This window comes from Falco biarmicus, chromosome 6 (assembly GCF_023638135.1).
Source record: "Falco biarmicus isolate bFalBia1 chromosome 6, bFalBia1.pri, whole genome shotgun sequence".
Classification (NCBI taxonomy): domain Eukaryota; kingdom Metazoa; phylum Chordata; class Aves; order Falconiformes; family Falconidae; genus Falco; species Falco biarmicus.
In genome coordinates, this window is record NC_079293.1 from 29,404,153 (window position 1) to 29,423,324 (window position 19,172).

Consider the following 19,172-nt stretch of genomic DNA (forward strand, 5'->3'; position numbering starts at 1 on the left):
TCCAAATAAAATTCCTAGCCACTATCTTGCAGGTGTGTGGGTGTGCCTCTTTAAGGACACATTCTGCTGAAGCAGTCTTTATGCAGTAAAAACGCATTAATAAGAGGCCAGGAAGAAAAGCTTTCTAGCCTGTCAATGAGAGTGCTCAGCAGGATGGAGGCTGAGAGGTAGATAGCAAACTTAGTGACCTTCACATTTAGACAGGTATTGAGAAGAGTATTTCTGGATTGCAATCTTGGATTTTGGTATGAAAGTCATAGTAGGCAACTAATAAATCCTTCTTTTGATTTGGCTTTTAGCCATAAGTATGCAGGAACTGGCTTGGAAAATGATGGTAAAACCCTGAGCACCAAACACTCCCTGCAGTTAGGGGGAAATGCCAGTAGAAGATGGCTTGTATAGAAAGGCTAAATAAAGATGACTGGTGCTGGAGTTCTGTGTGCATCTCTGAATACCCACATTATGTGTCTCCATATTAGCACTGTCATTCCTGTGATCTGCTTCTCATCAAGACTTAGCTACTGTTAATTGTGGGGAAAACAAGCCAGTCTAGCTGATACTGGAGTATAAACAACTGCAGTTGCTGTGCCTACTCTTGGGGAACTTGCAGAGACTCTACATAGGAATAAGAACAATCGTGAGTGCACTAGTGAAGACATAGCTTTGCAGATAAGGGTTTACAATCTTGGTGAAATTACATCATTTTGTATGTAAACAATATCAGAGTTGAGCAGCAACATGAACACATCACAGAGAGGTAGGGAAAGAAAGAAGGAGATGAAAGGAAGGAAGGAAAGAGAAAAAAAAAGAAAGAACAAAAGAAAGAGAGAGAGAAAGAAAGAATAACCAGGAACGCAACTTTTTTTTTTTCTTCCTGTTTGGAAAAAGTATGATTTTCCTATTTCTCATTTTGTCCAGCAAGAAGGACAGTCTTGTTTAAACAACTGTTATTACTAGATTTGACTCTCAAGTAGTAAATGGGACAGCTCTATGAAGAAATTAGCGTAGAGATGATCTCAGTTTTGCCCCAGTCCAAACGAATATTTCATCTAGGCTTTGGTGATGGCTGATGATGTTAAAACAAAACAGTATATGGATAAGCAGAAATAAGGTATGAAAATGAAAATTGCCATAGAAGTGGTAATTACAAGCAAATTGCAAGAAAAACTTAGATGATTTTAGTAAGTTTGGTTTCAGATAAGCATCAGAATTCTGAAATTACTAAAACTACATCTTAATTTCTATAACAAGTGATTCTCAAATGAATTACTATTGCCAGGGTGATGCTATATGATTGAAAACAGTAAGTATAGATCTGTATCTTCAAAGGAGACAAACATGACAGTTGTCAATCTCCTTCTGTGACCTGAGTAGCATACAATGTTTAAAAGCACATTTCTAGCATATAACAAAGATATGGAAGAAAATAGAAAACAGTCTACATGTACATCATACTGGACTAACCACAGTTATAAAATAATGGCAAAACAAAGTCGATCTCATTTACCTTGTCTTCATTAAGTAATTTGATACGGTAAGGGTGGTGTTAATGGGAATTACTAAGGGAACTTATAATAAAAACCAGCACAGTTCGGACGTAACCAAACTGGCTGTTTTTCCTTGCTGAAAGAAAATAACCTGACGGTATTTCTTTGCACTGATCCAATGTGGAGTATTTGCTCTGGATACTTGAAAGAACAGAGAGGGGTCTCTTTTTTAGTTTCATAGCATGGATATACTTAGGATAAGGGAATCTTATTTTTGTCCAAGGGAGTTTGAAGCAGAATTCTGCTTCCTAGGAAGCTGTCAAAGTATTGGGCATCCCTGAAGTGGGAGAAAGGGGAGATTCTTCCTTGTGTTGAAGCTGTTGCCTGCACAAAGGCACCAAGTTCATTGGGTCAGTGAGGAGGAGCATGAGAATCATGGCTTCCCACCCTGGGAACCACTGTGCTCCCGTGGGAGGTGTGTCCCCATGCCTCTCCATCTGGACAAAATCAAAGTGGTAATGGGAAGGATTGAGCATAGCCTCCCTCAAAACAGCCTCTGCTCAGGGGTCTCTGCTACCTAAGGAAATGCTCTGATCATCGAGCTGCTGGGTAACTGGGGACTTTCCTCCAACAGAGTTTATCCCCTCCTTTGTTTTTTTTCCAGCCAAAACTATTCAGCAAATTTGAAGCAAATAGTTTAGACATGACTGAAACCACATTTTCCGGGGAATTAACTATGAAAATAAATAAATAAATAAATCACCCAACTCTAACTATTACCACTTATAAAATCTATGCTGCTTCTTTTCCACCTACATTACAACACATTTTAATCTTTTTTTGAGTATAAGAGTTTGACCCATCTACCCAGACATAGTAATAAATTAGGGCTCATTAATGATGCTGTCCTGGGGTGCACGAGACCTTTTATAACACATCTAGTGCTTATTTCCTCAGCTTATCGATACTTTCTTTGCAGCCCCTTTCACCCCATCAGTTCCAACAGTCAGTCCCTGTAGGAGGGGGACTCTTCACTATTAAGTTTTCATCCTTTTCTAGCCAACTAATTTAAAATGAATAACAAAATAGAAGTACTTTTGTCACTAAGCATACTGCTAGCTTGTTGATAGTTTAAATAGATTATGCCATGCCACAAAATACAAGCTAAATCATAGGAAACAAACAAAGAAAAAAAGGATATGTGTAGCTGCAGTTGTTAAAAGTGTAGAAAAGCTCCAAACCAAGTGCTGGATGTGATGCTGCCTACAGAATGGCAGCATGAAGAGAGATTTCATTACAGAAGAGAACGGAATTCGGGTTTTTCAGAGTTTTCTCAGCATTTCTCAGATTCCCCCACAACCCGTATCGCGGACAGGCAGGCAGCTGCATAGCCCACAGAGCCAGTTGGCTGGTAGCACCACAGCCCAGCCCTCCTGGTCTTCCAAGCCCTTGAACTTGGGCTGTCAAAAAGACTTGGGTGGACCACATCTGATGTGCTGGAAGGAAAGCAGCAGCTAGGGATCTGGAGGGAAGCAGTTTGCTTTCCACTGAATTGGAATTTGATGGTAGAAAACTGTTCGACCAGAAAATTTCTGACCAGCTCACTCGGACCTTGTGGCAGACTAGCGCACCGCATCTTTCCGGACTGGGGGTTTCCAAACACTTTCTGTAGGCCACGGTGAGCAGCCCTCTGATATAGTCTTTACAGCATTTTCAGGTAGTTCGATGCTGAGTGTGATTTGCAGCTGGCCAGAAATGTGGAGTGGTGGTTGGCGAGTCGGACCCGATGGAAGGATGGTTGTAGACATCCCTCTAGTGGCCCCGCAGCCTCCGGAAGCCAGCGAGCAGCTCCGGCCCTCGACGAGCTCTTTGCAGTCAGCGTGGGGCTCGGGGCTTGTCTGGGGTAAATGGGTAAGAACTGGCGGGTAATTTCTCCCTTTTTTCCCTTTCACCAAAGTTCCCCTTGAAACTCCACAGGCTGTTTAGAGTGTTTATTTCATGCAAGTGTCGATGCTGGAAGGCGGTACCCATTTCAGTTCCTCTCTGGCCACTGTAAAAAAGATGTACTGGCAGATGGAAAAGGGGTGAGGAAAGGGTTAATCCTATCTCTAAGCTTTTTTAAATGTCAGATTATTTAACCTAGAGAGGCAACAATTCTGCTATCGTTATAAAAAAAAAAAAAGGCAAGTTATACTGAAGTTTAATCAGATGTTTCAGATTTTCCTGTCTCATAATACAGGACTGGGAAGATCCCAAAGGAAAAGAAAAATCCCAGTATATGTAAAATAAGCATAAGGAACATTTATTTGTACATTTGTACACTTTGGCTTCTCAACTGTAATTCACAATAAAATGCTTATTTTGATTATGTGCCTGGAACATTTATTTTGCCATTTAATTTGTTAAAGGACATGCAGTAATGACTGAGAGCGTCAGGAAGCCCTGGGGGCAACATCTTTCAAGATAGCAGAGAGTGTTCTGGTTCTGTCTTCAGAGAGGATGCTCTTCTAGGGCACCTGGGAGGTCCTGGCAGCCACCGTGATTGCTTCATGAAGAACAGCAAGTCCAGGGCCGGACTATGGAAGTGCTGGGGGAGCTGGTATGCTCATAGTAGTCACTGCGGAGCAGAACTGACAGGAGTTTGCAAAGGAGATCAAGGCAGTGCCCCCCTTTTTGCAAATAGGCACAGAACAGAGGAATGATTTGTCCAGAGGCAGCAAGCTCCCTGATAACAGTGTGATGTGTTGTTGAAAGCATCTATGGGTTTATATGTTAAAACTCCTTAGAGGACAGCCCACACTAAGATTCTCACTGTATGGAGACAGAAATCCCAAATCTCATCCTTCTGATAATCATAGTTCTATATCTCAGTAATTCCTCGGTACTACCATTATTACCACTGTGAATCCATTATCACTTTTAAACAGAATTACCAATACAAAATACAGAACAATTCAGCTGCAAGTATAATTTATTCAGCTTACTCAAGCCCATTTCAGAGCCACCGTTTGCTGTCAATAAGGCACATGGCTGAATGACTGTTTCTAGTCAAACCTCGATTTTGTTAAACTCATCAGAAGTGATTCAATTGAACGAACAGACCCTGTCCTGATCAGGTTTTGATTTCAAAGGTGATAAAAAACTTTTTATGTGGCATCGGGAGGATTTATTTTCCCTTTACAGCTGTATTATTTTCTCTCCAAACCATAAACGCCATTTTGCAGACTTCCCTCCTTACTCCCCAAAAATAGCTCCCACTTGTCAATATAAGAAATGGTCCATTGGCATAAAGCCGGCAGAGAGAGCATAAATGCCTGAGAAGTTTTCAGGCAACATCTATGTAAACAATTATTGTTGTCTTGTTTTCATTTCTAGGCAACAGATCCTCAGAGATGCATACATAGCATACAGACAGTATCTGGACAGCCTTCCAACCCCTTCTGTCCAGATTATAGCAGTCTATATTTTCTCCATGTATAAAGGAACAGTATTGTACATACAATTTATTTTCTGGACGCTTCTGAACAGGAGCACAGGCAGAGTGCAACCTAGCAGATGAGAATGCCAGAAGGCAGTCTCATCACAGTTTGCAGAAAGATGGATCACACCAATCAGAGCATGAGATACTGTGTGTCCTCCTTTTCAAAATTGCATTAATGCCTTCCCTTGTTCCAGAGGCCATGCTCAAATGTTGCCACTGCAATATTTAGTAGGATATATTTCCTACAGGTACTCATGTTCAGGAACTTCTTTTTGTGTGCTTGTAAAAAAAATAAAGTAGGTAACTCCCTACTAACAGCTACTGCCGCAAATAATGGAGAGGGTAATTTCCCTCTTTGCTGACGTTTCTAGATCCAGAACATTTCTGTTGGAATCCCAGCTGTCTCTCAAATATTTCAATCATGCTAAATCTCAGCCAGAAATCTCAGTCTTTAGAGAAGTAGGTATCTAGCTTCAACTTTCAACATTAATGACTGGTATAATAAACATGGGGTCTATTGACCTTGTTTTACTCTTCAGGTTCGCAGGTATTTGCTCTTAGGTTGTGCTTAAAGGTCAGGCTCATCTCTAATTTACAATCCCCTTTAAAACTTTATTATCCAAATAAATTCTGAAATATTTTTACTGGACTTCAAAAAATTTTGTCTGACAAATAACTTTTATTTTCACATTTGGAAGTGAACTCTTAATGCTGAGGTCACAGTCAGTGAACACAAATGTTACCCTAGATTTAGGAGCCAGCAAGTCTCTTAAGAAATTGTGTGCCTTGTGAATAAAATATATAAAAAAACCCGTTTTCCCTTTCTGCACTTGCTGAAACTTTATATCTGATTCAACACCTTCCTAATGTGCTAGAAAAACTTCGATGAATTTTTGTGTCATTTTTCATGACATGGGCTTTGGCTGCAAGTTAGAGAAGCAACAACTACTGCCATAACCTGCTTGTGACATTTCTGTGGTTATAGATGGGGAAAAAAAGAAAACAAAACAAACAAACAAAAAAAACCCAAACAAAAAAGAAACGAACAGAAAGAGAGAAAGAGTTCCTTAGAAAATGACAGCTGAAATACCAAAATTGCTTGTCTGTCTGGCAAAGAATATTGCATTACCTAAAAGCAGTTCTGTGCAGGACTTGAATTATAATCTACAAAAGACTGAAAGCAAAACTGTCTTCTTGAAAATTTTTAGATTCCTGAAGTTTTCATTTGAAGTGCTAAGTTTTCCTTTTGAAGAAGGATGCTATGAAATATTAGAGGCCTAATAAAAGTCAACAAAAGGCTAATGATGTCCTGAGCTTGTGTCTTTTGAATTTGCTGTTACAACTTCTAGGATCGTCTCCTATAGCCCCACCACTTAACGCAGGGACGATTACACACACTACCTCATTCACAGTTCACACTGTGAGAAGCTACTGTAAGCGCACACGGATGCGGTGGGTGCCCAGGCAGCACAGCTGCAGACCCTGATAGCCCACTGCCAGGCTGCAGCGGGATGAAACGAAGGGAAGGAACCATATGAGATGCACGGAGGGAGCCAGGCTTCTTTCTCTCCGAGCATCATTAAGATTTCCTTCCAATCATATACCATGGTTTTTTACAAATGAGTATCGAACACTTCAGTAAACATCTATGAGAGAAGCCTCATGTAGATTTCTATAAACCACACACAACCAAGTATAGTTCATGTGATGTTAGCTTCAACACACTTCTCACAAATGACTGTTGACAGATCAGAAGTGGAACCAAAAATAGCAGATTCCTGCTCTGGATAAACACTTCAGCAGTTACTTACGCGCCAGCACAGTGCCAGAGCCAGCCTGTTCACTAAGATCGCGGCACACACAAGGGTGTAAAGCTTGCAGCGAACTCCAGCTACTCAGGAGCAGCCCATTGTCTAGCAACCAGGCTCACCTCATCACCGAAAATTACAAGAGCTGGAGTGACTTCTGAAATCAATGTATATAATTAATCTGAAATTAATTATACTTCTAAATGAGGCTTTTCACACACAACAAAGGATTATTCAAAATGAAGGAATTTGTTGTCTTTTAAGTGCTTTCCAAAATACAGTAATTTAAAGCAAGCCTCTCTTCTTTACAGATCACATTATTTAAAAACTGCGAATCACTGAAAACTGATGAGTGATTTCCCATAACAAATAAGGGCTGAACTGGCAACTTGTAGCATTTGTTCCTGTTACAGAGTCAGCAAAACCAGGTCGTTCTATAATTACAGATTCTGTCTGTTGCTATTGCTGATTAATGCATTTAGATGTTCAGCCATTCTTATTGAAGGAAAGACAAAAATATTATTAGAGCTTTTTACTTTATTACAGGCAGAGTCCTCAAATAGCCGAGAGAAGTGCTTACACATATAAATATGTTTGCAATGGACAGATATGGACTCAACCAAAATAATTTAATCTTAACAACCTTTCAGAAGAAATCAAACATTATTATAAAGTTCAGAATAAGGTCCTATCAGATTTACTTTTTAAGTGAGCTTGTAACTTGCACATAAGTTCATATTTACTCAGGAACCTCTCCTCAAGTCCAAGTCTAATCTTTCCAGCTAGCTGGCTTACTGAGCTAATGCAGTACGTTGTTCTCCATTATCACAAGTGGATAATACTGTAAGTATTCTAGTAGCAACAACGAAGTGGTTTAATCTTCAAAAGTTTGTTTGTTCCACTAAAGATGCAATATTAAAACAATCAACGTATTTAAGAAAACAATTATAGCATAGCTGCCATATTACAGCTTCTCCCATTTCACTGTGATAATAGTGTAGCTTAAAGTTAAAAAATGATTTCTACAGCTAGAAAAACCCGCGCAAAGGAAAAAAAGAGAATAATCAGAGATTTCAAAATAAAAAAAAATCCTAATGTTTCAATTAAATAAAGTATGTTCTGCTTTTGAAGACAGAGTTCCTTAACGTTTAGAAGCTGGTTATTTTGTAGAAGTATGCTTCCTTACTCTACAGTTCAAAACACAGTATCATCATGTAAGAAAGTCCCACCCTGATGCACAGCACTCAGGATCAGTTGGTGGTGCTGGAAATTTTTATGTTTCACAGCAAAGATTATCCCAAGTTGCTGAACCAGTGTAGGGGGAATCAATACTTGGGCACAGATCTCTCTCCCCACAAAAACAGAAGAGTGATGTAAAAAAAAAAAAAAAAAAAAGAAATCAAATAGCAAGTTTGCCATATGGAAAGATGCAAGCCACCGAAGGAAAAGGACCCTTCTTGTTCAGAAAGATGATTTCTTAATTTTAACTCCAGCCCCCAGCTTTACTAGAGGAGCACCTTCCCCATTTTTACTGCATCTACATACAAAACATGCTTTCACTTTGCTTTTATTAATTACTGTAACAGCTCAGCCTATAGTTTGTGTTGATGTATAGATGCAGAAAAATAGTATCAAACACAAGTCCTATATTCTGGAAGCGCACACACACAAGAAGTCAAGATTACTTTCTGATACAAGCTTGCACTTTGTGTATTTCAGTTTGCATAGGGTAATACTACAGATTTTGCAGAAGTTGTTAACCTTGTAGAAAACTGCATTAACATATGCATTTAGATATATTTATTTAAGCTCTTTTTCTACTTTATTTGTACTGCAGAATATAGGGAATTTAATTTCACAGCATCTAAAACAGCTGTAGAGTTGCTGGTTAAAACACTGAAAAGTTTATTTGCTTTGTTGTTCTCACTTGTGAGTGGATGGATAGTTGTTGATACTGCGTGACTGGGAAAACAAAGACCTGGAGCTCCAATTTAAAAACAAACCAACCCACCCACCCCACACAGAAGTATGCTTTTCACTACTGGAGTAGAATGAGCCTAAGCAAGGCATTTGTACGGTGACAGTTAATTCACTTAGAAACCCAGCACCCAAGTACTAAAGCTTCATTTTACAGATACCACAGAGGGACAACCAGAAGTAGTCCTAAACTATTTTACATATTTTTGCAAGCTAAAGCCACAAAGAGATCATGGTACTAGGCTAAAGCTATGCTGTATGCAAACTCCAGAAACTGAAGGGACCAATTTTAAGTAGTTACTGATCATGAAGTTTATTCTGAAAATTGCTACTGTATTGTGGCATCACAAGAATCAGCTCTAACTGCTAGTTGCCAGCATCACATATAACAGATTTAAAATTTTCATATCCGTTTTAATGTCTGTGCTTACCCAAGCAATCTGACAAAGATAACTCAAAGTGTTCCGTTAGACTGACTGATTAGGCTACTTAATATTTTTATAAGCTTATTTTATTTCTTTGCTGTACAAAGGCAGAAGTGCAAACCATCTCAAAAAATCTACATCAGTAACTACCTAGACATGATACAGATATATACAAAAAGCCCAATTATTTAACTTCAGTGTTGATACCATAGTTCATACAGAGCTGGATGCAAATGATGCAAACAGCACCTACACAGCGTAAGGCATAACTCTCAGGATATCTACATCTTGTTCCTTATAGTGAAGGCTTCTGATAAACCAGTTCTTTGTTACACTTGTACTTGCCAATCCTGCTTAGTAGTAGTGCAGCCTCAGAACTGAAAAGTGCATTTCTTTATTATATACATTCCCATAAGGATTGTGGATCATCCCAGAGTAAGGATTGTGGATCATCCCAGAGTAAGGATTGTGGATCATCCCAGAGTAAGGATTGTGGATCATCCCAGAGTAAGGATTGTGGATCATCCCAGAGATAGTTTTCAAATCTTCATTTTTAGAAGTAATTGTGTTTTCTGTCAATTACAATTATTTCATCAGCTAAAAATACCATTTTCCCAAAGTTCTGTAGTACAAAGGTCCTAAAAGCAATAACTGTCATCTTTCATCTTGGGAAGATAAGCAATCCTGTGAAAGCACTCAAACAACCCACTGCTGTTTTAAATTTAAACCACTTTGGAACGTTTCAGGTTAGTAAGGTTGCAGATCCAAGTGGCTTTGGAAAAGCTCTGTAACACATATATTTACATTCGCTGTTAGATTTTTGAGTTGTAATTAATCTGGCATCTCAGGTGGTTTGGTTTTTTCCTTCGCCTGGAGATCTCGCTTTTAAAGGAAAGTAAAAAAAAAAAAAAAAAAAGAATACAATTACTGTCATTGTAGGAAATACAATTCTGAGTCATTTTGCAAGCAAAATAAAGTTAAAAACTACCTAAGATTAAGAAGTCATCCCTTCCCCTCAACTATAAAGGAGCACTGCTAAAAATAAATTATCTTTTGTGTCCTGAACTACTGCAATTCCTGCCACACTTATTTCTAAACCACAACATCCTGTAGCACTGGGGGTTTTGAGAAACTACGTTATCAGCCAATCTTGTTTTAGGAGTGAAAACACTACATCCCCTCTCCTGTCTGCCCTCCCTTAGACTGGGCAGTAATGAACAAGGGCAGCATACTGTCATTTGAAAGAGCATCATAACTCTCGTTTCAGGTGAGCTGCTGGGCTCTGCAACGAGGCAGCCAAGAACTAACACACATTGTTCCACCTGCAGAGTGCAGCTCTGACAGGAAACCAGTGAGAGCAAAGGAAGGAAAGGGTCAGGGAACAAGAGTGCCTTGCTACATGTGCACGTGCCTGACTGACCTCCTGCTGCTGTCAGGTAGCACAACAGCACAAGCTCCTCTTTCGGGCGTTTCCTATACTCCCACACATCTTGGCCCACAAACTATGCCCAGAAAAATTATACTTGCACAATATAGTTTTCAACTGTATCAGAATGGTATGACCCTCTTGAAAAAAACATTACATGGGGATAAAATGTAAATGGAAGACACCACCTTCATCAGGAGGAACTGATGGCTCAGTTTCAGAAGTGACAGTAACTGTATCTTCAAAAGTTTTAGCACCTGGCTTCTCTTTTTCCACCTCACACAGATACACATCAATGGGTCCTTTTGTGCTCTTCACATGTACTTCTATGCAATCCTATAAAACAGTGACTTGCATATAAACCAAAGCACAAATCTTTCACATCAGGTTATCTATTTTTGCACATATTTTACAGCCAGTAGATGAAGAACAGAACAAATACAGAAATAGCATAACTATTTAAAATTGTGTTATTAGTTCTACAGGAATTATAACTATTACATAGATTTGTAGGGCAATTATTAAGCACCACTAAGCTAAAAAGGTTTCAATTTTGATGAATGTGCACTTAAATCTTTGTTTAGTCTTTTTTACTGACCTTTAGATGTATGACCAGGATTTACTATACATTTAGGAAGAGTAACAATTTAAAACTTGACAAGTCAATGCCATGGATCAGAAAACAAATCAGAGCATGTAGCAACTTTAATAATATCACAAAACAACTAAACTACATTACTTTTACTGCTTTCCTTCAGCAGACATCACACTGCAAGGCACAGAGCAAATCAAATTTAACGGACAACAGAGAGAAAATTCTGTTCTGTCTAAAATACATCTTTTTAAATCCTGCCTTCTTTTGCTTCAGGAAGCCTCTGAAATCTTATCTTTTTCATCTCCACAGCATGAGAGCCAGCTCCTTCTACCAGTGAAACCACTGGAGATCAATGCAGAGGATCTAAATCTTCTGGTTCTACTGATTCATATATCTCCTTTTCCTATTGTATCACCTCCCCATCTGTGCACACAGCAAGATAAATTTGATGATTATACAATTAAAAGCCTTATAAACAAAACACACATACAGAAGGAAAACAAATTAAAGTTCCATTTGTTTATCTTAAGCTTACTTCCATTATTTCCCCTCTTTCACAGTACTACTTTAAACACTGGATTCCCAGTATAGATGCCCTGACGCAGCTGCAGCATGACTGGGTGCAGAGGGCAAAGCCGTTACAGCTCCTCTGTATGACACAAACAGAAGGATGAGGATGTGTGTTGTGCCACAAGGTGAGGACAGGACAGAACCTCCCCACCTCCATGCAAAAAATCCATCCTGACATGATCTACTAGAGTGCCAAAATGTTTTCTTTTGTCAACCACACTGCATTTCACACTTTAATATTACAGTAACAAAACTGTCTACTCATTAAGCAGTAAGACAGCATTTACATGCTGTTAAGAACATTATAAAATCATGCCAATGGCTGTTTGGTTAGATTTACAATTTTTGTAGATTTTAGTATTCAAACATTAACAGCTCTTTGAAAGTTTCATTATCCTAGTAATTCTTGAACAAACTGATAGTGGGAATAAGTAACACTTACTACAGTTGTTCCATTCTGTCTAGCAAATAACTAAAGCTCAGACCTGTTTATTGTTTAATAATTTAGGTAAACAGAAAAATACTGAAAGTAAGTTTATTACACTATTATTCCTGCAGCATTGTTTAGTGCTGTAAGGATACAAGAATACAAAATAAAAGAACAATGAAGTACCAATATTTGCTATACATGATAACAAAACTAGAAATCAATTACTGATTGCTGCTGCAAATATAAAATTTGAGAAATTTTGCTCCCTTAAGAGAGAAATGTATAAATCTTACTTCTTTAGGAACTGGTATTTCCAATTTGGTTTCCTCTGGAGCTTTGATTGCAATCACAATCTGTTCTTGAAACGCCTGAATGCTACGGATGTCTTGATACGTCACATAAGCTAGTGTATACATTGGTCAAGGATTCTGTAAAGCAATTTGGTAACAAGCAGAAGCAAAAAGTATGATGTACAGATACGTTGAAGCAGAACACCAACTTAAGTGGTAAATAGTTCATATGAGGTTAATTTTACAAAGCTAGTATTAAAGTAAGTATTAGTTAACAAGTGGAAAGACTTTATTGCTAGGAAAGAGAGTTTTTTATAAAACAGAGGTACTCAGTATTAAGAAAACACACACAACTGACGAACCATTTCCACAGATGCTGTCCTAAGTCTACAAAGCAAAGGGAATACTGCCCCTGAGAAACTACTACGACACACATAAATAATCTCCTGGAAAACTACAGAATTCTTTTCTTAACCAGAACAGAACATGTGAGGTGTAATGAAAAGTTTTGCTGTTATCATACAGAAAATGGGCACGTTTCATTGAGCACGAACCTTAACATTCTGCCACGCAAGGGAGCTAAGGAATATTTCATTGTAACCCAAAGCCAAAATCACATGTTTATGTCATATTAAAATAAACCTCTTTTCTATTATCAAAACCCATTGAAAGACAAGATTGAATTGGAACCTCTCTCAAGAGACATAACAGTATTAAGGACACAAGAAACGTACCATCATATCTTCTTGGCAACAGGCCACTGGGGCTCTGTTTTGGGTTCCCTTTCTCATCTCACTAAGCAACTCGGTCTCACTGGTAGGTCAAGACTTGCCTCTGAGTTAACTTTATAATGGAGAGAACAAGGTGATGGTCAGAGTACCAAGACTATTGCCCTACTTCCATTCTTCTGCAGTGGGAAGGTCACACAACTAGTACTCCCCTGAGAACATGCTAGATTGTACATGCTACTGCAAAGCAGGGCACATGACTAGTACACACGAATATGAAATCAATGTTTCCTATTCTACAACTCATTATCAAGTATTACTGCATACCTGTTGTATCAGCCTACACTTACTATGAGATACCCGAGTACTTGCAACCAAAACCACATGTTAAAGTAATGCAAGATTTAAAAGGATATTTTGCATTTTCTTTGTCATCTGTTAGTTCAAATAACTGATGAGCACAATCCTTGATTAATTCATCCAGAGCTTCTTCCATTGCTGACAAGTCAGAGAGTTCATCTTTAAGGTTTTGCTGTTCTGGTGCTTTTCCAACAACTTGGTCAAGATTAGAACCTCTACAAGGATATAAAAGTTGTCTAGTATGCTTGTATAAATAAGAGCCTGTTTATTGAGCACAAAGTATACTAACAGACAACCAGGAACTCTGAAATCCTTTACTCTGCTGTAACACACTTTATTATGCTTTTGCACTCGATACTTGTTAATGTATCAAGTAATTCAGACAGCACAAGGATACAGAACTTAAATATTTGTATCTATTAAAGGTAAATCAATATGCTTAAAAATACTCTCAAAAGTTATAAACATTACTTGACATTGTTGGGTTTTATTGTTTCAGAAATTAGAAGTTTTAAAGTCAACTCACACCCACTGGATAAGATTCTTAGATCTTTTCTGAATTAAGTGGATTCCATCCAACACATTCGTGATGTCATACACCCTTCGTTTTCGTACTCCAAGTGTTGTTGCTACTTCGTTTAAATCAAGGACACCATCTGGAGCTGTTTTGACAAGATCCATGAATTTTCGGGTCAAATAAACCAAGGATGCATCAAATCGAGGCTTTTTGACTTTCAGAGTTTCTGTAAAGTTTTGATAGAATATTTAGGGTAAATTACCATGCAAGTATGAAGTGTTCCTTAAAAAACCCAAACAATAGTGATGAAGTAACAATGAAGATAAAAGTCTGGAAGCACAGCAATTATTAATGCTGACATTGCAATGGCATCATATAAAGTCTATTAGCTACATATACTTTCATTTGTTTGCAATGATTGTATCTAAATAGCAAGCATGCATCTTCACACTTTCAACATTCATGACTTCAGACTGCTAGCATGGAAATTAATAGTTGTGTAACTATGTTCTGTAGGACATGAGGTCAGACTACTGAATGAATACCAATGAAACCTTTGGTTAACTATAGATAGTGTCAAGGCACTGCCAGAGAACAGCAGCTCTATCATCTGCTCCATGACACTGTTAAAAATTTATTACTTTTTTCCTTCACAATCTTTGGCCCAGATTAACCTGCAGATCTCCCAAATAACATTCAGGCACGGTTTCAGGGACTGTTTCAGCCTGGACATGACCAAACTGTTCTGCAGTACAAAAACTTAATATATGGACAAACTCTGGTTGTACTGTTTGGCCTCAGGGCAAAAGAATTTGTCCTGCCATTGTTTGATATACTAATGCAACAAAGATCTGCAGATACCAAGATACTACAGGTGTAAGAGAGATCCTTGTGCTATATGTATCCATTACCAGCATATTCACAGAAACAGCAGGAAAGGTACTGATGAATAGCTTGTTTAACTTCAGATGCATAAAACATAAAAAAGCATCTATTTTTGAGGCACAAAAAAAAAAAAAGATGTGGTACACATGCACTCATCTGATGCTAGAGTCAATGAAAGACTCTCAAATTTTGCTGTTACTTGTCTTTTCTCCTGGAAAGCAAACCAGGTATTTCATCTCTGACCAAACTGTGCCACTGAGTAATATTCCAGTCTAATGTTTCAAGGGAATGTGGTGTGTGTGCGCGCGCTTCAAACTTCATTATTTTTCCCAGGATGAATGAGACATCCACTTTTACTCACAGTATATTACACCCATTCCATGGCTGCAAGATTGTGCACTCTTAACGGTGACAGGTTCAACAACTGTTTTGGATTGTGTTACAGTGAGATTTGTGACACTATTCAATTGGTGAGGAAAAAAACACAAAAACCACAATGCAAATTCACTTAAGCTTGTACTTACATTTGTTAATACCAGTTGAAAACCAATGTTTGCCAGCATGATGTTCAAGTTCTCTCTAACTCATTTTTCCTGTACATTATTTTCTTTATAGCAGTGGGAAAGTATACTTGCAGCAAATTTAAAGAGGAAAACTATGAAGAATGTATTGCTTCATAGCCGTTACTTCATTTAACATGAAAAAAGCATGAAATACTTAAAGGAATAATTGTCACACATGGAAGACTGCAACTTACTTCTCACAAACTGTACGTCATTGTCCACATTCAGGTTGATCATTGGTGGCTGGGGAAAAAGCAAACAAAGAAAGAAACTGACTGACATAAAACGCTGTCTACAAAGGAAGCTTCTCCACAAGAAATCACCAGATCAACTCTACATGCTACAGCCAGCAGAGTGCTGACAATTCAACAGATACTACTGTGAAGGAACATCAGAGGATAGAAGGGATATATGCTCATTAATTCCCATCAGAATTTTCAGCCCTTAGTCTCAGCTTGTCTTGGAAACCACTGAACTCCCTAATGCTCAGGCAACGGTCACAACACAGATACCTGTATAAACTCTACAAATACAAGCTTCAGCTAGTCCACATACAGAAGATACACTGCTATTACAGAGCATTACAATTATATATTACAAGACTGGCAGCAGTCTGCTCTGGTCAAGAAACTGGTATGATGAACCCAAGTAGGAACTTCTTTCCACCCCTCACCCCAATTTAAAAGCTGTATTTTCAAATTCAGACTCATTCCAATTAGGAGAGACCCAAGAAAGTCTCTGGTCCAACCTCCAGGTCCAAATAGGAACAGCCATTAGATCACAGCTGTTTACTCAAGGCTTTATCCAACTGGGAAAATATCAAGGGATGGAGGATACACCTCTCTGGGCATCCCATTCCACTGCTTGCATGTCCTTGCAGTGAAAAAAAGTTTCACCTTACATCAAGTTGCAACTCCTCTTGCTTCTTCTATTCAATTCATGGCGATTTCCTTTCAGCTGCCATCATGCATGGCTATGAAGTGCTGGCACCCACTTCTTGTTAACTTTCTTGCAAGTACTGAAGGGCTGCTGTGGCTTAACAGGCTCCCACAGCAGTTTATCAACAGCCTTCCTGTACTGGTGGGTCTAAAATGGACACAGCATTCCAGCAGTAGCCCAGTACATGCCAAGTAAAGAAGGAGAATCATTTCCCTCGATTTGCTGGCTATGCTTCTGCTAATACAGCCTCATAGGCCTCAATGCCAGGGCACAGCACTGGTGCATGTTTAACCCACAGTCCATCAGGACCCCCAGGTCCTTTCAGCAAGGTACTCCCCCCAGCCTGTACTGCTGCAGCGTACAGGCCCAGGTACAGGACTTCACACTTGAATTTTCAGCTTCCTTGATTTAAGTTTATGAGGTGTCTGATGACCTATTCCTCCAGCTGAGGCAGCTTCCCCACTCAAACATGAGGGTGCACCTCACATCCTCATCCTAACAGGACAGGTCCCAGGAAAAGACCCCTGAGGAATGCCACTTGTAATCCACTTCTGCATAAAGTGTGAACCACTAGCCAGTCCTCTTTGAGCCTGACAATCCAGCCAGGCTTTTTTTACTCATCTAGTAGCTTACAATCTGTGACATCCCAACTCAAAAAGGATGCTGCTGCAAGAGACTATTTCAGAAGTCCTGCTAAAGCAAATGCAGATGACATTCCAGGCTTTGGATCTACAGATCTAATAATTCCATCACCAAAGGTAATCAAATTGGAAGCATAGTCTTGTTGGCTATTCCCATTTGCCTCCTCTGCCATGTGCCTAGAAACAGCTTCCAAGACCGCTTGCTTCATGATTTTCCAAGAGACTGAAGTGAGGCTGACTAAGCTGTAGCTGACCTCCACAACACCTCAAAGACCATGACAGCAACCTCACAATGAAATCAGACAACTCTCTCAGGATGTACCCCAAGTGGGTCCTATAGTCTTGTCTGGGCTGGGATTTCTCAGGACATTCCTAATTTGACACTTTTCCATTGCTTGCTATTCTTCTCCTTGAATCCCATCTCTTAGACGCAAAGCCTAGGGGACATCAGTTCTGAAGACCCACTGCAACAAGGCTGATTAACTTTAGCCTTACCTGTCTCCGCTTTTCCTGAATCAGATGCCCCATCTAGCAACAGGTTCGCATTCTCCCCCTGCCCCTTTACTGCTAATGTAACAGTAAAACGTTGTCACCCTTGACATTCCTTGCTAGTCTTAAATTTTTAGACTTTGGCTTTCCTAGCATCATACTTACATGCCCACACAATGCTTTTTATCCTTCTTTACCGCCTGTCCTTGCTCCCACCTGCTGTATATGTTCCTCTTGACCTCCCCAGAGTGCAGGCATAGCTATGCCCATTCCTCCACACATTTACTTGTTTTCATGAGTATCAGGATGGAACACCCCTGTCCTTACAGGCCGCTTCTCCAACTTTCAAAGTTGTCTCCCCTAAAATCTCAACTACCTGTTACCTGAATAAGCTAGAATCCAGGTTCTGTACTCTGCTACTAGCCTTCCTCACTACGCTCAGGGTCTTGAACTCCACTATTCCATGGTCATTACAGCCGAAGCTGCTAATGATTACCATACCCTTGACTTCCTTGTTTATGAGAAGCAGATTCAGGAAAGCATCACCCCTGGCTGACGCATCTAAAGACCTACATAAAGAAGCTGTGCCGAACACCCTCTGTGTCTTACAATCGTGACCTCCAATAATAAGAAATTTTCAGTTACCACTGTAAAAACTCATGTAAACTTTTTCATGGCTCTAAGATACTACTACCAAGTAACATTGAACCCAACAGTCAAGGTTAACAAAAATAAGCATTTTTAAGAAGTTCCACAGAATTGAAAGTAGGCCTGGTTTTTTGCTAGCTACCTCATAACATCACTAAAAAGTAGCAGTGGAAGTTGCACCTAAGATTACCTGAACATCACAGATGATCGAAGAAGAACGGAATGCATAGCTGGATTCGTTTTTCTCGAACATAGCTACAACGTATCTAACTCGATTACGAGGCTAGGGTAACACAGCTAAACCAGTATGATCCCTTTGCGCTACACCACCACTACGCTCTTCTTCCCGGGTAGCCTGCTACACACGCAAGCAGGGAGGGAAGCACCACAACACCCCTTTCGCGCACCAATCCTGCTAGGCCTACCACATCTCTCCAGCCCGCGGACCTCGGGCCGGACAGGCGAGAGGAAGGACTCTGGGGGATCTCCTCAGAACCTCCCGCGGCGGGAGCGAAGCGCTGCAGTGCCGCCCCGCCCTCTCCCCGTCCACCCCCCTTCCCCGCCCTCCGTTACCTCACTCACACGCAGCGTGTCCGGCCGCAGCGGTCTCAGACGCTCCCACTTGGCAGGGCTGGCCATGTTCGCCCGGCCCTGGCCCCTCCTCCTCCTCCTCCTCCTCCTCCTCCTCCTCCTCCTCCTCCTCCTCCTCCCCCCCCCCCCCTCCGGCCGGCCGTAGACTTGGCGCGCCGGGAGGACTCTCCGCCCTGAGGCGAGGCGGCGGAGGCCGGGCGCTCAGAGGCCTTCACGACGAGCCTGCGAGTCTGTGTCGAAAGAAGGCGCCGCCATCCCCACCCCACCTCCGGGAGGAGGGGGCGGCAGGGGGCCCTCCCGCCCTCGCCGCAGCTCCGTTATG

General features: G+C 40.2%; 1 protein-coding gene across 1 annotated transcript; it reads right to left on the bottom strand.

Moving 5' to 3' along the window:
• Positions 1-9,246: 9,246 nt before the first annotated feature.
• On the bottom strand, positions 9,247-19,172 carry E2F6 (E2F transcription factor 6). Its single transcript, XM_056343964.1, has 7 exons — positions 18,833-19,172; positions 15,737-15,785; positions 14,104-14,320; positions 13,633-13,792; positions 12,493-12,606; positions 10,793-10,940; positions 9,247-10,060 (listed from the first exon to the last, which is right to left on the bottom strand). Exons 1-7 carry the CDS (start codon positions 18,896-18,898, stop codon positions 10,023-10,025), a joined length of 792 nt encoding a protein of 263 aa, XP_056199939.1. The 5' UTR covers positions 18,899-19,172; the 3' UTR covers positions 9,247-10,022.